We start from the raw sequence: 23,019 nt of genomic DNA, 5'->3' as shown, positions 1-23,019 counted from the left end.
AAAAGGTTGCATGTGAGCACTGGTGTCAACGTGATATTTTACCCTAATTCAAATCATAACACGAACGTAATTGCTATGCCTGTGTGAAGGTGTAAAACCAAAGTGTAGATAGTGAAGAACGCAGACCACAGGCCATGAAAACAAACATTTGTTAAAGCGAAGCGCATCCGCCTTTCAAGTATTTACTCTAGTAGTTCCAAAGCTCCCACGTGAAATGCGCTCGACGGCGGGGAAAACCACAACTCCCACAATCCACGGTGGTTAGTAAAACAGAACGCGCAGGACCACAGCTAAACTATAATCTGATGAGTCCCCAGGAGCGGATTTAGAGTCCCACCCGTTTTGAAGCACCCACGATTTTTTTTGCAACAAGAAAAGCTAATAAAATGATGAACCATCCTGGATTCCAGTCACCCAGTCCCAGTGAAGGTACATGTATGTCTAAACCGGTACACGTTGTCATTCGCCTTCACCAAGGGCCTGAGCCTGTGTATCCAGGGAAGCACTGAGGATGTAATTAGGGCCCACGGAGAAGTGAAGGCCGTGTATGATGTTCTGGATGAGTTGAGGCAGCAGGAAACTGTGGAGTACGCCAAGATCTTCCATGCAACTGAAGAGATGGCTGAGATTGGTGGAACACAGATGAGCATCCCGAGGCGATGTGGTCGACAAAGCAGGGGCAACAACATGCCAGGGGAGTCACCAGAGGTCTATTACAGGCGCACTGTATTTGTGCCCTTCATGGATGACCTTCTGCAGCAGTTGAAGGATTGTTTCAGTGATGGCACCAGAAGGGCACTGACTGGCTTCAAGCTCCTTCCATCAAATGTCGCCAACCTGACTGATCAAGACGTTGCTGATCTCCAGCAGCGGTATGGGCCAGATCTACCGTCCCCAGACACAATGCAGACAGAGGTCAGTCTCTGGAGAAAGAAGTGGGAGGCTGACATTCTTTCCAAACCGGACACCCCCTTGAAGCTCTTGCTCAGGCAAATCGGCTGATTTACCCCAACACACATATGATCCTGTTCCTGATGCTGATCATCCCTGTGACCAGTGCAGGCGTGGAGTGTGCCAACTCGCGCTGAAGCAGGTGAAAAGTGTCATGAGGTCATCAATGGGCCAGGACAGACTCAATGGCCTGATTCTGATGTATGTCCATGGGGACATGCGTCTGAATTATGGGCGCGTGGTGGACGCATATGCCAGAATGCAACCGAGACGCATGCTATTCCTGAACCAAAAGTCAGGCTGATAATTTACATTGGACATTGAACGTGTGCTGTACATGGCTATTCAGGTGGAGGTGCAAAATAAAGGTTCTGGCATCATCACTATAAGGAAAACTGTTGTCTATTCTCAATGAAAATTAACCAGAAAAGCAATCCCCAGTGACATAAAATTATACTCAAATCCTCGGAATTTACAGCTGCTTCAAATTGGAAAATATTTCAGGAAATTGAGCTAAAATGGGTTTCTCCAAGTACCGGTAATTTTATAAATAGAATGTTTTGGCTTAAACAAAATATTCCAAGGATAAAAATAACAACAAACTCTTGAAATTAAGGACATAAAATTGGCCTCAGATATCACCAGATTGCAGGTAATGAGGTCTAATTAAAAAAAAAAAATTCTGGGGGAGGGCCCACAGACCCCTGCTCCATTTCCAGCGCCTCAGCCTACGGCCTCGGCCACCCCCCCACGTTCAAAAAAGCTAGATCCGCCCCTGGTCCCAAATATTAAATGCAACGTTAGAGAAGTACCCAACACATTACAAATCGCAGTAGTTAGAAGTGTATGAAAAGGTATGACATAACTTTCATAAAACCGTGTATTATGCGTATACATGTGCGTTTTCCAAATGTTGTGACCGGCGTTGCGTTTCAAGGCAGTCGGATTTATGTAAAACAATTTGTCAAGACGTTGGGTTATAATGAACAATTGCTAGGTTGTCCAGTGGGAAAGACAGATGTGTTTCTGTGTGACAATGTCCTTGTCGTGTCGTTCACGGTGAGTGGGTTATTTATTTGCATATACAAGTCACCCTGGGATCAAGCAATCATTTGACCAAAATGACTACACTGGTCGATACTGTCGGTACTTATTCCCTTACAATTACTTCAGATGCACTTTCAACACCAAGCAACGTGTGGACAAACTTGAAGAATAAACAGTTCCAATTTCACTACGCGTTCTACTACGTGAGCAAAAACACTGCTTTTATGCAATACAAAGTTGTCTGGATCACGTCAAAAAGAACTTTTATTTATTTGTAACATTGCAGTTACCTCTTGAGATACAGCTTTGAAGTGTTGTTGTCGCGCAAATACAAAAATGCTTCTTATTTTCTCCACGGCAGGCGATACACGGCGAATTGTGCCATTTGTTGGTGAATCCTGAACGCAGCTAACCGAACTCTGTAGCCAATCGGAAGCGTCCTCAACACGGCTATCTTCGGTTTACGACTGATGATGGTGCGCCCGAGGTGGGCGTTAATTATTATTTACACACTAATATGAGGACGGAAGTTTACGAATTGGTGTGTTTCACTTTGCGTTGTAACGCCGAACGATGAGAACGTTAGCATCAAACATTTCCTCGTCAACTCTACTCGACACATTCTGTCAATTGTCTGACATCGCGCGCCAACGTGAAACACAAAACAAACGCACCCGGCGCAAGTGCTTTAGGTCCTGACTCTGACCAATCAGCTGTGCCCGGTGACGCAAGTGACATACTCCCGCCAATTCCGACCGAGTAGCGCGAGATAGGCGGCGGGGAAGCGGATGCTCTCTGTAGTGAAACAAATGACCAATACATGTCGGTTGTTTAAGCAACAAACATTTTCATTGCTATTATTTCCACGACTTGTGTGCCGCTATATCCAAACTCCATCTGCCGGAAAGAAGTAGTAAGAATGTTGGCGGCAGAAACACCATCAGTGGAGGGACATTTGGCTGCATCTACACACCGAAGACGAGGTAATGCTAACGTGACGTCGAGCTAGCTAGCCTCGTGTTTGTTATAAATGCTGTGTCTAAACTCATATTTTGTATTAGAAATTGAGTGGGTTTGCATTTCCCACGATCGTCGGTTTGTAAACAGTGAATGTGTGCTTTGTATGTGCAGCAAAACTTAGGTGCTAGCTTGTTACGCGGTTAACAATATGGCTGCCGAGTAAACAGTGGCGTTTCTCTTCCGTCGCGCAATGTACAACGCAACTTGTTGTGTCCCTCTCGCCGTGAAAAGGTGTCCAAAGGACCGGGAGACACAGCAGGGAGCCGACGCCGAAGTCGGCTTCCGATTGTGTACTTAAGGGGAAATTTAAGGTGGAATTGACGTAATGGGCAATGCGAGTGTTTGTCCCGAAGGTCTGTTTTTTTGTGACACTTTTTAATGTAAAAACATTTTAGGTAACACACTGCCTTACTTGACACTCACTATTTCTGAAAATGCAATAAAGGCACTTTTTGACGTTTTTTTTAGCACCTGGTCCACTTTGAAAACCACTAGGCTCAGACTTCTCAAATCTTGACTGGATTAATCTGCAGAGCCCAAAGGTTCATAAAAACACAGTTTGTCATTTGTAAAACCTTTATTCTATTTGTGACTAAAATAAAAGTACATTTTCAAACTCTAGTCGCGGTCTACTTTGAAATCCACTAGGTTTAGACTTGTCAAATCTGGAATGGATGAATGTACAAACCCTGGGGGTTCACAAAACACAGTTTGTGATTTGAGAAGCCTTTATTCTATTTGTGAAAACGCAATAAATGTACATTTCTATATGTTTTTAAACTCTATTCCATATTAGGCCTGGTCCACTTTGAAGACCACTAGTTTTAGACTTCTCAAATCTGGACTGGATTAATCTACACACCCCAAAGTTTGTGATTTGTGAAGCCATCACAGAGAAATTTACCTTTTTTTGTATTTTCACAAATAGAATAAAGGTTTAGAAAAAAAAGTAGTGGGAGTCAGGCAAAGGTAATGGCTCACCTAAAATGTTTTCAATCCAGAAGTGTAAAAAAGCAATCAGTGGACAAACAGTTGCACTGCATGCCATCTTAAATGGAACGGTAAGATAACTTCAGCGTGGTAAACTTGATTGGCTTTGCTAGGATTGCTATAAGCCAACAGTGGCAGACTTGTACCAACTTGAATGATGACAGTGATATCAAGTCCTTATGAAATAATAATAATGTACAGTCAGTCTGTGCAACATGTTGGGTTCCGTGGCCGCTGTCATTTCAAATGTATTATAAATACGTTGTGTGTGTGTATGTACTGTATATACTGTATGTACACTGCTCAAAAAAATTAAAGGAACACTTTGAAAACACATCAGATCTAAACTGGGGGGGAAATGATCTTGAATATCTTTCCTGATAATAAGTAGATGGTGTATTAGTAACAAAATGATGCTACATAATTTGATAGAAATGAAAATGATCACCCTAGAGAGGGGGGAAATCAAAGACACCCCAAAAATGAAAGTGAAAAAATGATGCAGCACACTGGTCCATTTTGCTCAAATGTCATTGTAGCAACTCAAAATGATTCTCAGTAGTTTGTGTGGCCCCCACGTGCTTGTACGCATGCCTGACAACGTCGGGGCATGCTCCTAATGAGACTACGGATGGTGTCTGTAGTGTCCTGGGGGATCTCCTCCCAGATCTGGACCAGGGCATCACTGAGGTACCTGGACGCATGGAAGAGATTCCAGGAGACAGGTAGTTACTCCAGGAGAGCTGGACAGGGCCGTGGAAGGTCCTTCAACCCTCAGCAGGATTGATATCTGCTCCTTTGTGCAAGGAGGAACAGGATGAGCACTGCCAGAGCCCTACAAAATGACCTCCAGCAGACCACTGGTGTGAATGTTTCTGACCAAACAATCAGAAACAGGCTCCATGAGGGTGGCATGAGGGCCCGACGTCCTGTAGTGGGCCTGTGCTCACTGCCCAGCACCGTAGAGCTCGATTGGCATTTGCCATAGATCACCAGAATTGGCAACTACACCACTGATGCCCTGTGCTCTTCACTGATGAGAGCAAGTTCAACCTGAGCACATGCGACAGACGTGAAAGGGTCTGGAGATGCCGTGGAGAACGTTATGCTGCCTGCAACATCATTCAGCATGACCGGTTTGGTGGTGGGTCAGTGATGGTCTGGGGAGGCATATCCCTGGAAGGACGCACAGACCTCTACAGGTTAGATAATGGCACCCTGACTGCTATTAGGTATCGGGATGAAATCCTTGGACCCATAGTCAGAACCTACGCTGGTGCAGTGGGACCCGGGTTCCTCCTGGTCCACGACAATGCCCAACCTCATGTGGCTAGTGTATGCAGGTAGTTCCTGGAGGATGAAGGAATTGATACCATTGACTGGCCCCCACGTTCACCTGACCTAAACCCAATAGAACACATCTGGGACATTATGTTTATGTCCATCCGACGCCGCCAGGTTGCTCCTCAGACTGTCCAGGAGCTCACTGATGCCCTGGTCCAGATCTGGGAGGAGATCCCCCAGGATGTTGTCAGGCATGCGTACAAGCACGTGGGGGCCACACAAACTACTGAGAATCATTTTGAGTTGCTACAATGACATTTTGGCAAAATGGACCAGTCTGCTGCATAATTTTTTCACTTTCATTTTTGGGGTGTCTTTGATTTCCCCCCCTCTATAGGGTGACCATTTTCATTTCTATCAAATTATGTAGCATCATTTTGTTACTAATACATCACCCACTTATTATCAGGAAAGATATTCAAGATCATTTTCCCCCCAGTTTAGATCTGATGTGTTTTCAAAGTGTTCCTTTAATTTTTTTGAGCAGTGTACATACAGTATATACAGTACATACACACACACAACGTATTTATAATACATTTGAAATGACAGCGGCCACGGGACCCAATCTGATGTGTTTTCAAAGTGTTCCTTTAATTTGTTTGAGCAGTATATATATCTCAAGGTGCAGGGCCATCTGCTTACGCTTTGAAGTGTGTGTGTGTGTGTGTGTGTGTGTATGTATGTATGTGTATATATATATATATATCTATCCATGGCCCCCACACTGGAGAAGTGGCTCCAGCAGATACCTGGAGAAACATCACACACACACACACACACACACACACACACACACATTTAATGACATTGAGAATATAATTAGACTCCTCATTGTCTGTCTTATTAGAAATGGAAAAAATTATCAATCTAAACCCACAACACAATGGCTCACTCATTCATATATTCATGCACGCAATAAAAACATGTATGCTTGGCATCATGAATCCCTTCCAGATGTTCTGACTCCACCCCAATCCATTTTTCCCATCATGTCAATTCAGTTCATCCCTTCAAGAAATACCAAAATGTTCACACAAAGCTCTTTGTAATAGTTTTACAATTCAATTTTTCAAACAGAAACCAATTCTGAATGCCCATAAATGATTAATCAAATGACTAAAAGAACATTTAACATCACTTTTACCTTCAATCAAGATGTGATTGTTGCCCAAGACCGTGTGGTGGTTTGCTATGAGATATTTCCTGTGTTTCTCACCTTTATCCAAAATGCTGCCACTTGCAACTTTCTTGGCCTCCATTTTACCCGTTTTCTTTCACCTTGTATTTGCTCCCAAGTGCTGATACTATTGTATGTGGGATGCATAAAAGGTAAGATTTGATGACCTTATTGGGTGCTAATGTGTATATTTGTTCTCTGAAAAACAAAGTCCAGGCTGGTAATGGTGGGTGGTGGCTCTGTAATCGTTTAGCGCTTTTAATTTTGATGCTGTTCTGGTCTGAGTCATTTTCAAGGTGAAGTCAAAAATAGACCAATGAAGATATTTCACATGTTGCACTGAGCTATCGTAGCTGTTTGTTTATGGACTAATTATTGATTGAATATGGAATGATGTGCTCATGTCAGTGACTGCTGTGTTTTGCAGGTATGGATTGCAAAGCAAGCAACAATGCCAACAAGAAACTCATCCAAGGTAAAGTACAGCAGATGCACTGCATTCATTCAACATGGGCATTAACAGCTGTGGCTGTAGGCAACTGTCACAAGTTGGCAGTATCATGACTGGTCAGCATCCAGCAGCTTTACCTAGCCCTTCATGCGCTTTAAAGTGATGTGTGTTGCACCCACCATACTGTTTATAGTCAACTCATCATCCTATTCATGCTGACTCAGCTCTTTGCTCCTTATTTATATTACAACATTGGTTCTGCTGCTGCTATGTTGCACAATATACTCGTTGATAAATTGATTAACTTGTAACTAAGCCTGGGCGATAAACTGAAAATTTACAGTTACTGAAATTTACCACGATAACTGACGTCATTTTGCCATGTCGGTAATTTCGGCGTTTTATTAAAAAAAGCTAATTAAAGCCTATTTTTTTGACTGTGTGTGCTGGTATGCTGTGTTCATTCCCCTTTAAGACGAGGTACAGCGTGTGTAGTCACGTGACTCCACCCATCCAGCATGAAAAAGGAGGGAACGGCTGATGGCTACAAGCCTCCTACAACCTTTCCTGGTTCACATGGGCAACTCGTGTTGACATCTCAGCCATACAATCTGCACTCGCTGACGAAGCTAACTAGCTATGTCTTCAGTTGGGTGCTGGAGCACTGCGGGAAAGATGACCGCTCTCTGTGACGTACTATACTGCTTTCCCAATCATGCGCTACACGTTTTGTTGTGTTTGTATGCATCGTAACGCCGCTCCGAATGACACACAAACTCAACTTGAAATTTATGGACTTTTAAAGCCTTTAAAAAAACAAAACATGTACATCATGGCCAATGATGCAAAATTGCCAATTCACAAATAAAGAGCAAGATAATAAAAACATGATAAAAGCGTCTCTATAGGAAACGATGATGAGTTTGCTGTTGGTAGCAGTTTTTAAGGATTCCATGCTTTATTTGATGTCACTAATAGATGGTCACATGGCTACAAAACATGTGAAATTCTCTTTTCGTTGTGTAAGTGATCATTTTGATGACAGTTATTGATCCAGTTTCTAAAGCCAACATGGCACACACATATAGGCAATAACATGACAATGGAATGTCTGGAATTGAATAGAATTGTTAAAAATGAGAAAGTCACTACATTTTTAAATGCTATTATTATTATTATTATTATTGTAACATCTGAGCTGACATGGTTGTGGTAGGTTGGCTTGATATCAATGTGGTTGTTTTTGTGCAGTGTGATAAGTGGCCATTAGTAATGTAAGTGCATGAGATGTGATGTGGATGTATGTGTAGCTTAGTACAAGTGCGTACAGGATGTAGTATGCCAGGGTGTGTATCATACATTCATATTTGTGGACCGCAGTTCCAGGGACATTTATTTTGGCTTCCACAAAGATGATGTTGAGCAAAAGAACACCAAATGTAAAGTGAGTATGAAAACCGGCGTAACCACCCAAAGCACATTGTGGAAATGCAGCGTTGTTGCTGCTTTTTGAAGGTTTTTTTCGGGAGGCTTTATAGGCGGAGTTGGTGCATCCCATTACGTGCATTATAGTTCATTGAAAGTAACGTGTGCCAGTTGGTCAATAAACCAACAAAAAGCAGTTCATTTGCATTTCCTGCAGTTATTTTCAGATGGCAAAAATATATAGTGGTCGGGGACTTATCGTGCATTTATCGTTATCAAGGTAAAACTGCCCAATTTATCGTGATATTGATTTGAGGTATCGCCCAGCTTTACTTGTAACTATAACATAAAAAGTACAAGGATAGTATCCAATTATTGAATACATTGTAATATTTCACTTTGTGTGTAGTGAATTTACAGAGTAGCAATTTTTCACTTTGAAGTAGTGAAATAAATAAGCTTATTCATAGACATGCTGTTTTTAGCTGCTTTAGGGAGTTTTTAGCAAGTATTTAAGTGCACTGAATGCATGAACGTACGTGAAAAGAGTGTGAGGATGCACATGACATGCTACTCCCTTTGGATCGCCATTCATCACGTTTCTACTTGTACTTGTGCTAATATTTTTCTTTGGACGTCATGACTTCCCTGTGATGGTGATGATGATGATGATGTAATTGCTCAGCCTGATGTTGGTGCTGCAGCTAGCATGCTGGACTCCATTAAGATCTTAACACAACACATTCACACACTATTTATTTCTTCTTTTCACCATTTGATTCATTTGTAAGGAAAAACATACAGCGATCCCACCCTTATGACACTTCATCGGTGGAAAGTCACGCCGTGAACTTGGATTCCATATTTATAAATGAAATATTTTGGTAGTAAGAACATACAAAACCCGTTAACCATCATCTAAATGAACTTTTTAACATGATTAGAGTCCTCTAGACATGAAATAACTCCCCAAAGTCACCTTTACACTCCTATTGCCCAATATAGTAGACATAATAAGAAACATAGGACATAAGGCTTTGTCTGTGTTTATGCGCTCACCTTGTTCATTCTGTTTAAATCCCAAATATTCCCACACTGCTGATGTTGCGTTCGCCTTAGAAACTACCACTTCTGTGCCGTGATTCATGTTAGTGTATGCTGTCTCAAGGCTAACTAGTAGCCCCGCCTCCGCAAAGCAGGTGGAGCGCACACACACACACACACACACACACACACACACACACTCACACACTCTTACATGTCAATTTATAGAGTGCTCGTAATTATCAACCTGTTTTTTTTTCTTGTTGGATATATGGATATATCCTTACTCTAGACATGAAATAACACTCCTCTTACCCAGTGTAGTAGACATCACAGGAAATAAGACATATTAGACATAAATAAGGCGTAACAGACTCCCATGTTAGCATTTTCTGTACAGTACTTCCTGCGGAGGTTGTGTCATCAGTGCAACATTACTGACACCTAGTGGTCAGTGTAGAACACTACATATCATCACAAAATGTTTGAATGTGTCTACCGAATGCCTTATCTTTGTTTGACTTCATTTATCCATTTGTATGCTTGAACATGCTTCATTTAGGCCAAGACTAGCTAACATGTTCCTAAACATGCATCTTTTTGACTAACGAGGCTGCAGTCAACCATTAAACAGCACTAATTTAGTGATGAAAAGCAGTGCTAGAAATGCAAAGTACAAAGTGGTGAGGATGACTGTATTACCTGCATTGTATGAATGAACAAGTGTTAATCCATTAGCGATGATTGTCTGGCTGTTATTGATATGTGTGGTGCCATAATGACTTCTCATGTCGTTTCCATTGCGCATCCTCTTAGCGTGTTAGCTAATTAAAGGCCAGCTATAACTGGAGCATTGAAGTATTGCTATATAGTATAGTTGTAGTAAATGTGTATTTGTTGTTGTGCATGCAGCTCGCCTCCCTTTCAAGCGCCTGAACCCTGAACCCAAAGAGAACGCGCTGCCCAAGCGTCCTCGTGCATACGCCTGTCCTGAACCACAAGTCTCTGACTGGGAGAACGACGAGTCCTCTCCTCTCAACGTGCGCAGTCGACCCTCCTTGGTCAACGGCCGAGGCCCCCTTGATTGTTTCCTAAATCGCGGTGCCCCCACAGCTTCTGATGACATCATAGATCTGACGGAAGACACCTCGTCGCCCGTCAAGATGTCAGATGCTCCTGCCGCACGCGACCGCACGTTGAAAGACAAAGCAAGTCGGGACACGACCGCGTCCTCCAGGAAGCTGAGTGGTGCGGACCGTCCCGCTGACATGCACATGCTAGACCGGTCACACGTCCCGGCCCACAAAGGCGAAGCCAAAGAGCCGGAGGACGAAGGCGGCTCCCCGCTTGACACGACGCAGGACTCGGACAGCGAGCTGGAGGAGCTGAATACGTCGGAGAATGTTTCCAGTTTGGGGAACAAGTCATCCAGCAGTTCCACGCACGACAGCTCACCAGAGGGGAGCAAAACCACCATGCCCACGGTACGTACCCACACTACTACACTTTCCTTGGATTACTCTATGAATGATATACTGTACATTATATTTCACTTCATTCACCTCTGCAGACCTAAAACATGACCAGTACACTTCAACACCTGCATATGCATGCATGCATACATACATGCATACATACATGCATACATGCAACATTTTATTATTAAGGGAGAAGAAAAATCCAAACTCCATGGCCCTGTCTGTGAAAGTGATTGCTCCCCCGTTTGCACTTGGACTTGAATAAAAATCCTAATTCCAATATTTGTTATTCTGAACCAGTGTCACTTTGGTTATTGTGTGAGTATTGAAGAAAAACCCAGAGAAATAACCTGAAATACTGTCAAGCTGACATCATGTGTCAATGCAGACGTCCGCTCATTTGCATGTGTGGAATACGCTGTTTACCTTTAATGCGGTGTAATGTTTTGTGGGAGTTTGGTCAAAGTACATATTTTGGGTGCTCCGGAATGTGTTTGGTGCACAATGAGGTGTGATACTGTACTTAGGGAATCATGGCAGCTGAAACCTCAGTTTCAGCGTTTTGTATTATTTTGTTTCGTTGTCTTTGTCACAAACTTTCATGTCTCAAAATGACGATGCACAAATGGACGGTGTTTTATGCATAGCAGGCACCAAGGAAGTATTCCACACTGCTTATTCAATATGTTTGCAGTATATTGCACATGCTATGTCTTCAAATCACTGTAGTCTGTGTGTGATGACCCTGGAAGTCTCATTGGCTGCTAGCACTTCCATTGTGTTCGCTTGCTTGGTACTCCTCACCACACTAGCTAGCACCGACACACACACATGCACGTCAGTTTATCACAGCTGGAAAACTTATTCACTTAGTTTTTATTTATTGTGCAGTTAATGGATTTATTGATTATGGTGACAGTATGCATAAATAATACATTCTTTTATGCTGTTTGTTAGCAGTGTCCCAATGAAACTTTTTCCACTTCCGATACGATAGCGATATTACAGCTTTGAGAATAGGCCGATACTGATAGGACTAGGTCTGCAGCTATCGGGTACTTTAGTAATTGAATATTCTACTGACCTTTTGTTCGATTAATCGAGTAATTGGAAGAAATATATTTTTGCTTGGCTCATGTGCAGTTATAAATACACGAGAGAAAACATTTGACTAAATCATGAACGACCAATTGGTTTAATGTTTTAGATATTGAAGCGTTTTATTTCTCGTGCATAGGAACCAAGTGTATTTTCTTGGGTCTGATGGACTACGTGATGATGCTTTTGGGGATGAATTTTTCCACCCCAGACTGTAACTATTTACTGGAAAGGTGGAGAAATAATTAGTTGACTAAGACCAAGTGACCTATTACATTTATAAATTCTAAACGTAGACAGGCTGACTAGAAATAAAAAGTCAAATGAAGACTGTAGTGGAAGACATTGTCTGCAGCTACTGATGAGTGAGCTCAAATGGTTTTTATTTTCCATCACAGCGCTGTGTTTTTGCAGATGAAATAAAACCAGTATGAAGCCACATTACCATGGTAATAAACTGCCACACATGCGACAGTAGTCATAATTAAGAGAAAGCTAATGGCTAATGTTTGTTTTAGGGATGACCGATAATATTAGCCCACCGATATTGGCCTAAAAATGTAATATGGGTCAATATCGGTATCGGTATGGGGATTTGTCCCTATAATGAAAGCCGATAATAAACATAATGACTAAGATGAAAGACTAGGGGCTCTCGTATTTCCTGGCACTCAAATGACCTCATCAAACCGCCTCTCAAGCGTGTAAACAGCCGTGGGTGGCTAGCAGCAAGCTAGCTCGCTACTTCAGTTCCATCCATCCATTTCTATGCTGCTTATGCTGACTCGTAGGAATGCTACAATTCCTGGAAGTAAGCGACTGTAAAATCTGACAATTTGTGGTGTGGCGTGGAAACCAGTACAGCGTGCTGGGCATCCAGGAAAATGATGACACTTGATGTTCTTCTTGATGACTTTCTGATGATGAAATCATGTAAAAGGCTACTCTGTTGGCTTTTAAAACAAATGTGACAGCCTAAGCCTAATGGTAAGTACAAGCTAGTGTTGTTTACGAGCTAGTTGCTGATGCTCGTTCCATTAGCTTCACAACAGATACAGTATGTGTCCATTCCAGCTCAGCAGATACAGTATGTGTGTTACACATATTTGTCTCGGCTGATATCGGTATCAGAAATTGAGAGTTGGACAATATCGGCAACAAAGACAATATCGGGCATCCCTTGTTATGTTAATTAGGGACATTAAACAAATTGTCACAGGTTACCTTGTCTTGGATCTTCCTCTCATTCGAGAGGAGATGATGCCACATATAAGATGTGCTGTTGTGGTACAACAGGTACATGTTTAGCCATGTTTTGTTTGGGGACTTTGTTTTCCTTTGCTCCTTTCTCTCACCTTTTCAGTCTTCCCCCGCCATCCGCTTCCTTCTTTGTCCTTTGCGTGGGTGACGTAAGCGATTCCTCGAGGCAGACTATTATGTAGTGTGGAATGTTTGAAAAGGCTTGAGCAAGTGATATTACTCACAACAATAGTAAGCGAGAGGATGAGAAAATACTAATATTTACTTTAATCTGTACACGTGTTGTATAGTTTTATGTAAGCTCCTATTTTTCCATATTCTGTTTTTTTCCCCATTAGAATATTTTAGATTTTTTTCTTTTACACTTCTTTCACCAGCATAGAGCATGTGCTTTTAGTGACAGTGAGTAGAATGTTCATTAAGTCAATGCAAAACTCCTGACTTCTGCTGATCAATACGTCACTGGACAGTTTTCCCCGGTATTTCAAAAAAGGATGGAGCTTGGCTAACCTTTCTAATGAGATGGTATCATCTGCACACATTGCTACAAAATCCTCAACAAACTGTAATTCCCCTGCTTGTGGTCAAATCTCATCACTTCACTTTTTAATAGAAGCTATTTTTACTACACCTGTATTTTGGTAGCACAATTAGACAGGATGTGGCACTCAATTTTGAAGGCCAGAAGTGTGTTGTATGTGTCGAGTGCCTCTTGACTAGTGTCTATCTTTGGGACTCGAAGGAGAAATAGTGCCACACGTGGACAATCTCTCTCTCTTGGCTAGTAGTAGTAGTAGTAGTAGTAGTAGTAGTACTTTATTAATCCCACAGCAGGGAAATTCACCTGTTACAGCAGCAAGCAAGATACACAACTACGTTGTTAGCACGCTGCTGTGATCACGTGGGCTCTGCATGCTGGATAGAAATGCTGCCATGAAGTTTGCGATGGATTGCTTGTACGGGAGTGCTAATAATCTGGCATAATCTGCTAGCTAGGGAAATGTTGCTATGCTATGCTGTTGACTTGTGATGGAGCACAAAGGTCATTTTTTTGTGCAGCTTGATTTGAGAGGCTCTGTTTGAAAGATTGCAATTGAAGAAGTCACACTCACAGTCACACATTCAAGTTCCCAAACACTCCTCATGTTATTTGTCTTTCCTAGGAGCCAGCAACCACTCCTAAAATCCCTGCAGATCAGAAAAAGATCAGAAGACGCTCGTTAAAGGTGAGCAGAGTTACTTTTTCTTCTTAAATCATTCGTCCCGCGGCCCCAAGCTGGCCATGCTGTACTCAGCTGAGAATGAAAAGAACACTGAAAGGCCCCCTTTTTCCCCCCTGCAGAGTCCACAAGAGCAAGAAGAGAGGCTTCGGGTGCGGCAAGAGAGGGAGCGGCAGAAGGAAGAGGCTAAGGCTGCTAAAGAGAAAAAGAGGGAAGAGACCCGCAAGCTGAAAGAGGAGCGTGTGAAGGAGAAGCGTGAGAAGAAGGAGAAGGATGAGCAGGAGAGACGGGAGAAGAAGGAGAAGGAGGAAAGGGAAAAGGCAGAGAGGCTGAAAGCAAAAGAGGAGCAGCGCAAATCTAAGCTGGAGTGAGTCATGCACGTTCTCTCCAAACCTAATGCCCCCATGTCCTATTTTGGACCACTAAATGGCGCTGACACCTCCCCCAGGGCCAAGCTTGAGGAGAAGCGTAAGAAAGAGGAAGAGAAGCGAATGAAGGAGGAGGAGAAGCGCATGAAAGAAGAGAAAGACGTGAGTGTTAGCTGTGTTGCGTAACCTGCACTGCATATTTACTACCTGGAGTGTCAGCATTTTTGTTGGAAACATCTTTTCTTTGGATAAAAGCCACTTAATCATTGACATGATTATTAACATGTGCACGTTCCACCGCATGCCCTATCAATCCATTTTGCTACATTTCAATGGGATTGTTTTGGATGGAACACGGGTGTACCCATTTCTCACAGCGTACACATCAGTGGAGGGACAGGAAGTGTCTACTGTTTAAAAACGAATCAAAAGATCCAGTGCAGTCTTGGGCCAGCGTGAGTCATTGTAAGCGATGGTGCCAAAGAGAAGCCCGAGTTTGAAAAGCCTCTTCCATGATAAAGTCTCCTGTTGGGGAATACTTGGCCTTCTGGACCGTGATAAGTCCATTTCTGCAAAGTAGGATTCCTTATTTATAAATGCAAAATGTTGGTAGTTGGAGCATAGAAAAGCTGTTCACCACCTTCTAAATACACTTTAACATGATTAGAGCCTCAATTCACCTGTCGTTACCGTAACGTTACTGACACCTAGTGACTAGTGTAAAATACTACATATTACGTCTTCACAGACTTTTCTGCATGCCTAATTTGTATTTGACTTCATGTCGCTATTTGAATGTTTGAAAGTGCTTCATTTAGGCCAAGGGTATGTAAAGTTATCTTAAACATGCATACTTTTGGATCAATATAGGCCATATTCAACCACCAAACAGCCATCATTCATGAATGCATTTATCATCATAGTGAAGCCGCGGAATTGGAAGCGTGAAGTGACGAGGGATGACTAATGCACTTTCCTAAAAAGAAACCCTGTAACTTTTTTTTTTTTTTTTTTTTGGACAGACCATCTAGGATCACCCTTTTTCAAAAAATCATTAAAGCTGTTTTTTGTTGGTTATTAATGTAGTCATTTTGGGGTTTTGTTTTGCATGTTGCATTTTCTTACTGTACCCAAAATGAAGCAACAACGCCTTCATGTCTGCCAATGTGCTGTTTGTCTTTTAGCGTCTGAAAGCTGAGAAGGCAGAGATTACCAGGTTTTTACAGAAATCCAAAATCCAGCAGGCCCCAAAGGTGAGTAGAGCTGCATGTCTGCTTGCACGTTTGTTTGCAAGGCTCTTTCATACAGCTTCCGTGTCAGACTCTGGCGGCTGCCTGTGGGAAGTTTGCTCCATTCGAAATCAAAGACAACATGTGCATGGCACCACTGTGCCGGGTTCAGTGCGAGGAGTCAGCCCTGGAGGATCTGGACCGCTACTTGTCGTACCCCAGTGACAGCCCGTGCTCACTGAAGGACTGGGTCAAGCGGAAGCCTCGCCGGTCAGGCCCTACCAGACCCAGGCTGCCCAACCCGGTTAGGTGAGACACGCCGGTTATTGTTCTGTTAGTCCCAGAGACAATTGTGTGGGACTAACCATGTGGTGTTCTTCAGTGACTGTGTAGCCGTGGATGGGCCCAAAGGGGACGACGTGCCGGACCGCAAACAGTTTGGACCCATGAAGCTGCTTCTGTTTCACGAGAACTACCGACCAGCTTACTGGGGCACTTGGAGGAAGAAGAGTTCGCACATCACACCACGCTGCCCCCTCAGGCAAGACAAGGTGCGGACATTACAGACACCTTGCACCAAATAATCCTAACCACTACAAACCAGGAAGTGCTGCAAAACTTTTCAGACTAGAAGTCATCTACCCCTTACTTTTTCTTGGAGATATTATGAAACATATTCTGATAATATTCAACAATCGTCTGTCTTACATAGGCTACTCATTTCAAACTGAGAGGGTTTTAGTGGGTTAAGGTGTCTCCTGGCAGCTTTGTCTTCTGTTTGGTGGATTCATTTACTCTAGAACAAATAGTGACAAGATGTGGTGAAGTGTGATCTTTAAGCTCTTTTGCTGTGCTTTGATCTGCAACAACATGGAAATAATCAGTCTAATGCGACTCATGTTACACGTAAACCTAAAAGGACATAACGTACACAAGTCAATAAGGAAATGAATTGTTATTACTGAGCCAAATGGGCATATGAGCACATGCAGAGCAGCACGGAGCTAACATTATTAAAACCCACCTGTGTGCATTTCCACACAGCATTAAAGTCTGTGAGCAAGGATGAGGTGAAAGGGAGAATAGACAATCCAAGCCATACACTGAAGTCTTATCTGTGTCACACATGGTGTGTTCAAGGCCCGTCAAACAAAGTGAGGTCACTGTGTGACAATGATGCAGTACATAAGGAACACGTACATGTGGCAGCATAAACACACACACACAAAACCAAGAAGAACACATGCACGTAAGGTTTGATTTGATGTGATCTTTTTTTTACCAACAAGATGACCTCTTTTACAAGACATACCTGGGAACAATAAACATTTACAATAGCAGAACCGGAACACAAGCAGGATAATAATCACTGGAAGGCTTACACATTGTAAAACATGTATTTTATACTTAATCTGTGGTTTTTCCATGCCAATTCTGAGCTTTATTCTCTGCTGTCACCATCGGGTGTCACTGATTCCTGTGTGTGTGAAAGAGTACGTGGGAATATGCACCCTTTTCATTTTTCAAAATACCAAGCACACATCACCCTGCTCATGCAACGCATGTGCCTGGGGTATCAGGTGTGTTTGAGATGCCATCAGCTACATTCTAAATAATGTAAGCATGTGTTTGAGCGAGGCTGAATAGGTATCGCTAAATCTTAATGAACCCTAATAGTTCCCACACATTCATTTTGATGTGGCAACCGCTTTTGTGGGACACTAACTCTTATTGACCCCTTTTTTGGGGGCAGGATTTGTTGGACTATGAGGTGGACAGCGATGAAGAATGGGAGGAAGAAGAGCCCGGGGAGTCCCTCTCGCACAGTGAAGGGGTGAGTTAGCAGGAGTGGATATGTAAGATCAGGTAAAAAGTTGAAATAAGTATATAATAATAATAGTTAAGGATAAAAAAAGTAAAAATGCTGAAAGTAGGCTTCTGAAGGATAAAGCAATGCAACGGGATAGCCGCTTGGTTGTCAGCCTTCTGGGTGGATTAGAAGCCATAAAGTCCTTTGATGAATGGATTGTAGAGACATGCACCGGGTGTCGCAAGACTAGCAACCACTTGGCAGTCCGTCTCTTGGGCTGCCGGCCAAAGGATTGTCAGGCATGCTCCAGCTTGCCATAACTGAAGACCAGAATGTTTGTTACTAGCATTAGCAGCACGCAAGCTAGTCACCAGGAAAGACTTTCCAACACCAACAAAACATACGTACATTATAGCTTCTAATTGATCTTATTTATTATGTATTGTGTAAAACAGGAACATCAAATTAAAAGCACTAAATGAATACGCAGGCACCATCCACCAGTACTAGCCTGGACTTTACAGCACGCTTGGGAAGAAGGTATATGAATACTGTAAAAAGTACTGTAAGAGGGACACTTTTATGCAATTGGCTTCTCTATTTTAGAATGTAAGATTCATGTTTACATCAACAATTGTAGCTGTCTTTTTTTACACTGGATGGAATTGTATCGAATGGTTGTGTTTTTAAAATACCGTATCTGTTTTTTCAACAGTATCGTAACACATGTACCTCGATGCGTATCACAAACACATTACATTCCTAACTGAAAGGCAATACTACTTTCAGGAGGATGAGGAGGAAGGGGGTGAGGATGATGACGACGACGACGACGGCTTCTTTGTTCCTCATGGATACCTTTCGGATGACGAGGGGGCACTGGAAGAAGAGGTAGGGAACGAGCTACATGTTTTATTTGTAAAACGCTGCCCCCCTCCTATAAAGGACATGGCAGACTTTCAAACATTCTCTCGAGCTGTTAAAAACTGGCTCCTGGACAGTCAGTCCTGCTCTCACTAATACCAGACGGTAGTTGGCCAACAGGCGTTACCCTCGTGGGTACCTTCTGTTGGCAAAAGCCCTATTTCTAAAGCTTCACCTTAAAACAATAGTACCAGTTAGGTATGTGGCTGTCGGATGATACCCTGGTGGGTACCATCCGACAGCTGCTGCTCTTTATATACAGTAAGTAATGAAAGAGGTTTATTATCAGCATTCAACTTGTTTCAATGACTTTGCTGATAAATTGTTTTGAGTGTTTATTTCAGAAGTGCTTATATTTTACGATTTTATCCTGCACTAGCTTTTCAACGATTGTACCTTGTATTTATATCTGGTTTCTTGTATTTCACTTTATTGCATTTTTTGTACCTGGTATTTATATGTACTCTCTTGTATTAGTATTGCACTTTATTGTATTTTTGTATTGTGTTTTATGATGCGAGGACTGCAGATGGAAATTAGCTCTGAGCTAAATCTGGTGCAGACATCTTTTTAATGAAACTGCACACTGTCCTTAATAAACTAAACTAAAACTAAAAAAAACTCCTCACACACCTGTGCTGCTCTGCAGGATGGCGGCGACCTGGAAAAGCAGAAACTGCAACAGAAGCTGAAAGCGAGGGAGTGGGATGAGCTGATGTCCACCAAGAACAAGATGAGGGTGTTGCAGCCGCTGGTGCGGGGCTGCATCTGGGAGGGAGAGGCGCCTGCCTCCGACCTCCTGCAGTCGTACGCTGTGTGCGTCATTAAACCCTTACCCAAAGCGGCCACCAGCCCCAGCCCGCAGGAGCAGACTCTAAAATGGGCTGGAGAAGCACAGTGTAAGTGTGTGTGTGTGTGTGTGTGTGCTTATGTACAGTGTAACCATGGTGAGTGGCATTCATCTTTCCAGAAGGTCCAAATCTAACCGAAACAGTCGCTAACCAAATCCATTTTTCCCATAAGAAATAACGAAATAAAAAAAATAAAATAAATCCAATTCTACCATTCTAGAAAGCAAAAGTGTTAACACCAAACAGATTTTCATACTTGCTGATATAAATGATGATATAAACATTTACTGATATAAATGATGAATGAAAGGGATAAATGAATATTTAAGGTTACTTTTACTTTGAAGACGTGATGGTTGCCAAAGGCACCATGAGCCACCATGGAGGCAAACAAAGTTGCAGCACTTGAGCAAAGAAGGTGAGAAGCACTATTGAATGAGAGAAATAACAGGAAGATGGTGACCATGTGGTGTCTTTGGCAACAATCACGTTTTCAGTGAAGGTAAATGTAACCTTAAATGTTCATTTACTCCTTTTATTCATCATTTCTGTGCATGTACAATTGTTTCATGCATGGAAAACCAGCTTTGTAAAACATGTTTAAGTCATTTGCTGATGACATCATACATGAGCGACATTGCTGACTTCTGGTTGCCGTTTTGTTAGCTAACAGGATGCTAACAACGATGCTTTCTGATTAAAAATACACTCCTGATCCAAATGTTAAGAGCTGTTGAAAAATGTCAACGATGTCTATTTTGCACTGGTGGATCTTAAGGAGGTTCTAAGTAGAGATTCAAAATGCAAAAAGGAGAAATGGGAGTGAGACAAAAAAGCTATTTATTGCAAAGAAGCAAAACGTTGAAGACCACAGCCTTTAAAAGACAAAATGTTGGTGAAAATGTGGATTGAATGTGATTTAGTGTCAGGTATTCACGCTGTCATCATCTCCTGATGACAAAAGCAAAAAAGCTTTCTCTCTTTGATTGTTGAGCTGCATAAGCAAGGCTGAGGTGGGACGGGGGGGCATCCCTCATGGCTGAAGGCCCTGGTTTGTGTGGTAATGACTTGGCTTTTTCAACAGGACAACGCTGCACTTCACAAATTGAATAAGCTCACTCTTTTGGTCCTGCACATTTCACTTCTATTTTAGGCTTTTTGAAAGAAATGAGCTGATCAACAGCTCATCAACTCTATTTCACTTGAATGATTATTTGCAATAAATCGCTTTTTGTCTCACTTCCAGTTCTTCTTTTTGCTTTTTGAATCTCTAGTTAAAACCAACTACTAAAGATCCAACAGTGCAAAATGGACGTTCCTGACACACAAACTGAGGCAAAATTGTGGTGTAAATTTTCAATGTTAACCGAAAAAGACGCTAACCAAGGTTCCACTGTATTTTGGTGAACTTTTCTTCAGTGCTCAGGCAGCTGCTGCCACTGCTGCATGGCAACTTAAACAGCAGCAAAGTGATCATCGCCGAGTTTCAGGAGTTTTGGCGTCGGCAGACCTTGTCCTCCACATCACCTGCAGGACCGTCCAGCCTGGACAGATCAGCTGACGTGCCCACTCGGTAAAAGCAAGTCTTTAGTTCATACTACACTATCTGACTAAAATCAGTACAGACCTGACGTTTCACAAAGCATTTGATTCTATTAAGTGACAAAGCTATAGAGTCAGCTTTAGAATAGTCAGTATACAGCTTGTATAGCTCAACACAGACATAACACAAGTAGGGCTGTAGCAACACACTAATCTCACGATGTGATACATAATATTTACCTCATGATACCATATACCCGTAACTTCCAGTGTTTAAGCCCCACCCACTAAATTTAGAGAGAAACAGATTTGTGTGTGTGTATTGTGTATATATATATATATATATATATATATATATATATATATATATATATATATATATATATATATATATATATAATACACACATGTCCACATCATAAAATGGCATATTGTGGTGCACGGGTCTGAGAGGCCCAGATGCCTCTTATTTGACAGAAGCCAATTAGGAGCTATGAGAAAACTCCAAACAACCCATCAGACATTGCAGGAGGTCCGACTCACGGTGTCATCTTAGAACGCTAAAATCATCACACAGCAACTTAACACTCAAAAGGTAGGAAAGAAATATATAATACAAGTACCAATACGAGTTGAGAATAAAAAAAACATCAGGCACTGATGTCCATTGGCCCGGGCTTCCGAGAACGCTGCAATGATTCATTCACTGTGTCCACCAGAGGGAGCCTTCCTCTGAATGTCGGCCAGAGGGAGGAGTCGCTGCCTTCCTTTCAGGGTGTCTGCAGGGCCTAAAAAATCTAAAATCCAATACTTTGAATTACAGGCCCTTACAATGTCTACAATTCTCTTCAAATGTCTTAATTGGATTTGATTGATTGATTTCGAGCCATACATGATCACATGTCTGCACAAATTGCACCCACACTGGGCAGAGCAAATAAGAAAGAAAAAAACGCACATACATGCATGCCAGATGTACACAACAGTGGAATTACACACATAAAGAGAAAATAAATTGGCTTGGAAAGGAGTGGGAAGAAGACAGGCTTATTTACTCCCAGCCCCCATTCATACGTATAATGATATGGTTGCTACAGAAGTCAGATTGAATCATTCCTGTGTATTTACAAACATGTAGCACTGAAACCTGCCACACTGATACAATATAACATGTAAAAGTGCATTGATGTTACTTTTATTTCAAGCAAATGTATTAATAACTTCAGTCTCGCTTTTAAATGTTTGGTTTTTTTTTTTGCTGAAATGCAGCATGAATAGTTGCAGCGTAGGTGCACTCGTAATATATACAGTGAGGGTCATAAGTATTTGCACCCCCTGCGATTTTGCAAGTTCTCCCACTTAGAAAATAGGGAGAGATCTGAAATTGTCATCATGGATGCATTTCCACTCTTAGAGACATAAAAAAAAAAAAAAATCCGGAAATCACATTGTATGATTTTTTTTAATGATTTATTTGTAAATGACTATGGTTCATAAGTATTTGCACCCTTGAGAATCCGCAATAATTTTGACTCTCAAAGAGCTCTGTCCACCGTAAAAAAGTCCACCTTTACCCCACGAGTAACCACCCACCTACCACCCCTTTGAGCTCACTAATGTCACCTGTGCACCCCCCAGTCAGTCATAATCCAACTGCTACCATGGGCAAGACAAGAGAGCTTTCCAAAGACACCAGAGACAAAATAGTAGAGCTCCACAAAGCTGGAAAAGGCTATGGAACAATTGGAAAGCAGCTTGGTGAGGATAAAGCAACAGTTGCTGCAATT

General features: G+C 42.1%; 1 protein-coding gene across 1 annotated transcript in view; it reads left to right on the top strand.

Moving 5' to 3' along the window:
• The first annotated feature begins 2,753 nt into the window (after positions 1–2,753).
• chaf1a (chromatin assembly factor 1, subunit A (p150)) overlaps positions 2,754–23,019 on the top strand; it is a 25,000-nt gene continuing 4,734 nt past the window's right edge. Inside the window, exons 1-13 of the mRNA XM_054789261.1 lie at positions 2,754–2,981; positions 6,960–7,007; positions 10,365–10,936; positions 14,452–14,514; positions 14,631–14,875; positions 14,957–15,038; positions 16,061–16,129; positions 16,197–16,414; positions 16,488–16,656; positions 17,859–17,939; positions 18,705–18,806; positions 19,489–19,738; positions 21,110–21,263. Coding sequence (XP_054645236.1) covers positions 2,918–2,981; positions 6,960–7,007; positions 10,365–10,936; positions 14,452–14,514; positions 14,631–14,875; positions 14,957–15,038; positions 16,061–16,129; positions 16,197–16,414; positions 16,488–16,656; positions 17,859–17,939; positions 18,705–18,806; positions 19,489–19,738; positions 21,110–21,263 — 2,117 coding nt within the window. The 5' untranslated portion in view covers positions 2,754–2,917. The remainder of the gene's footprint in view (positions 2,982–6,959; positions 7,008–10,364; positions 10,937–14,451; positions 14,515–14,630; positions 14,876–14,956; positions 15,039–16,060; positions 16,130–16,196; positions 16,415–16,487; positions 16,657–17,858; positions 17,940–18,704; positions 18,807–19,488; positions 19,739–21,109; positions 21,264–23,019) is intronic.

The sequence above is a fragment of the Dunckerocampus dactyliophorus genome, chromosome 10, assembly GCF_027744805.1.
Source record: "Dunckerocampus dactyliophorus isolate RoL2022-P2 chromosome 10, RoL_Ddac_1.1, whole genome shotgun sequence".
In the NCBI taxonomy this organism is placed as follows: domain Eukaryota; kingdom Metazoa; phylum Chordata; class Actinopteri; order Syngnathiformes; family Syngnathidae; genus Dunckerocampus; species Dunckerocampus dactyliophorus.
This window is presented reverse-complemented; position numbering and strand designations above follow the sequence as displayed.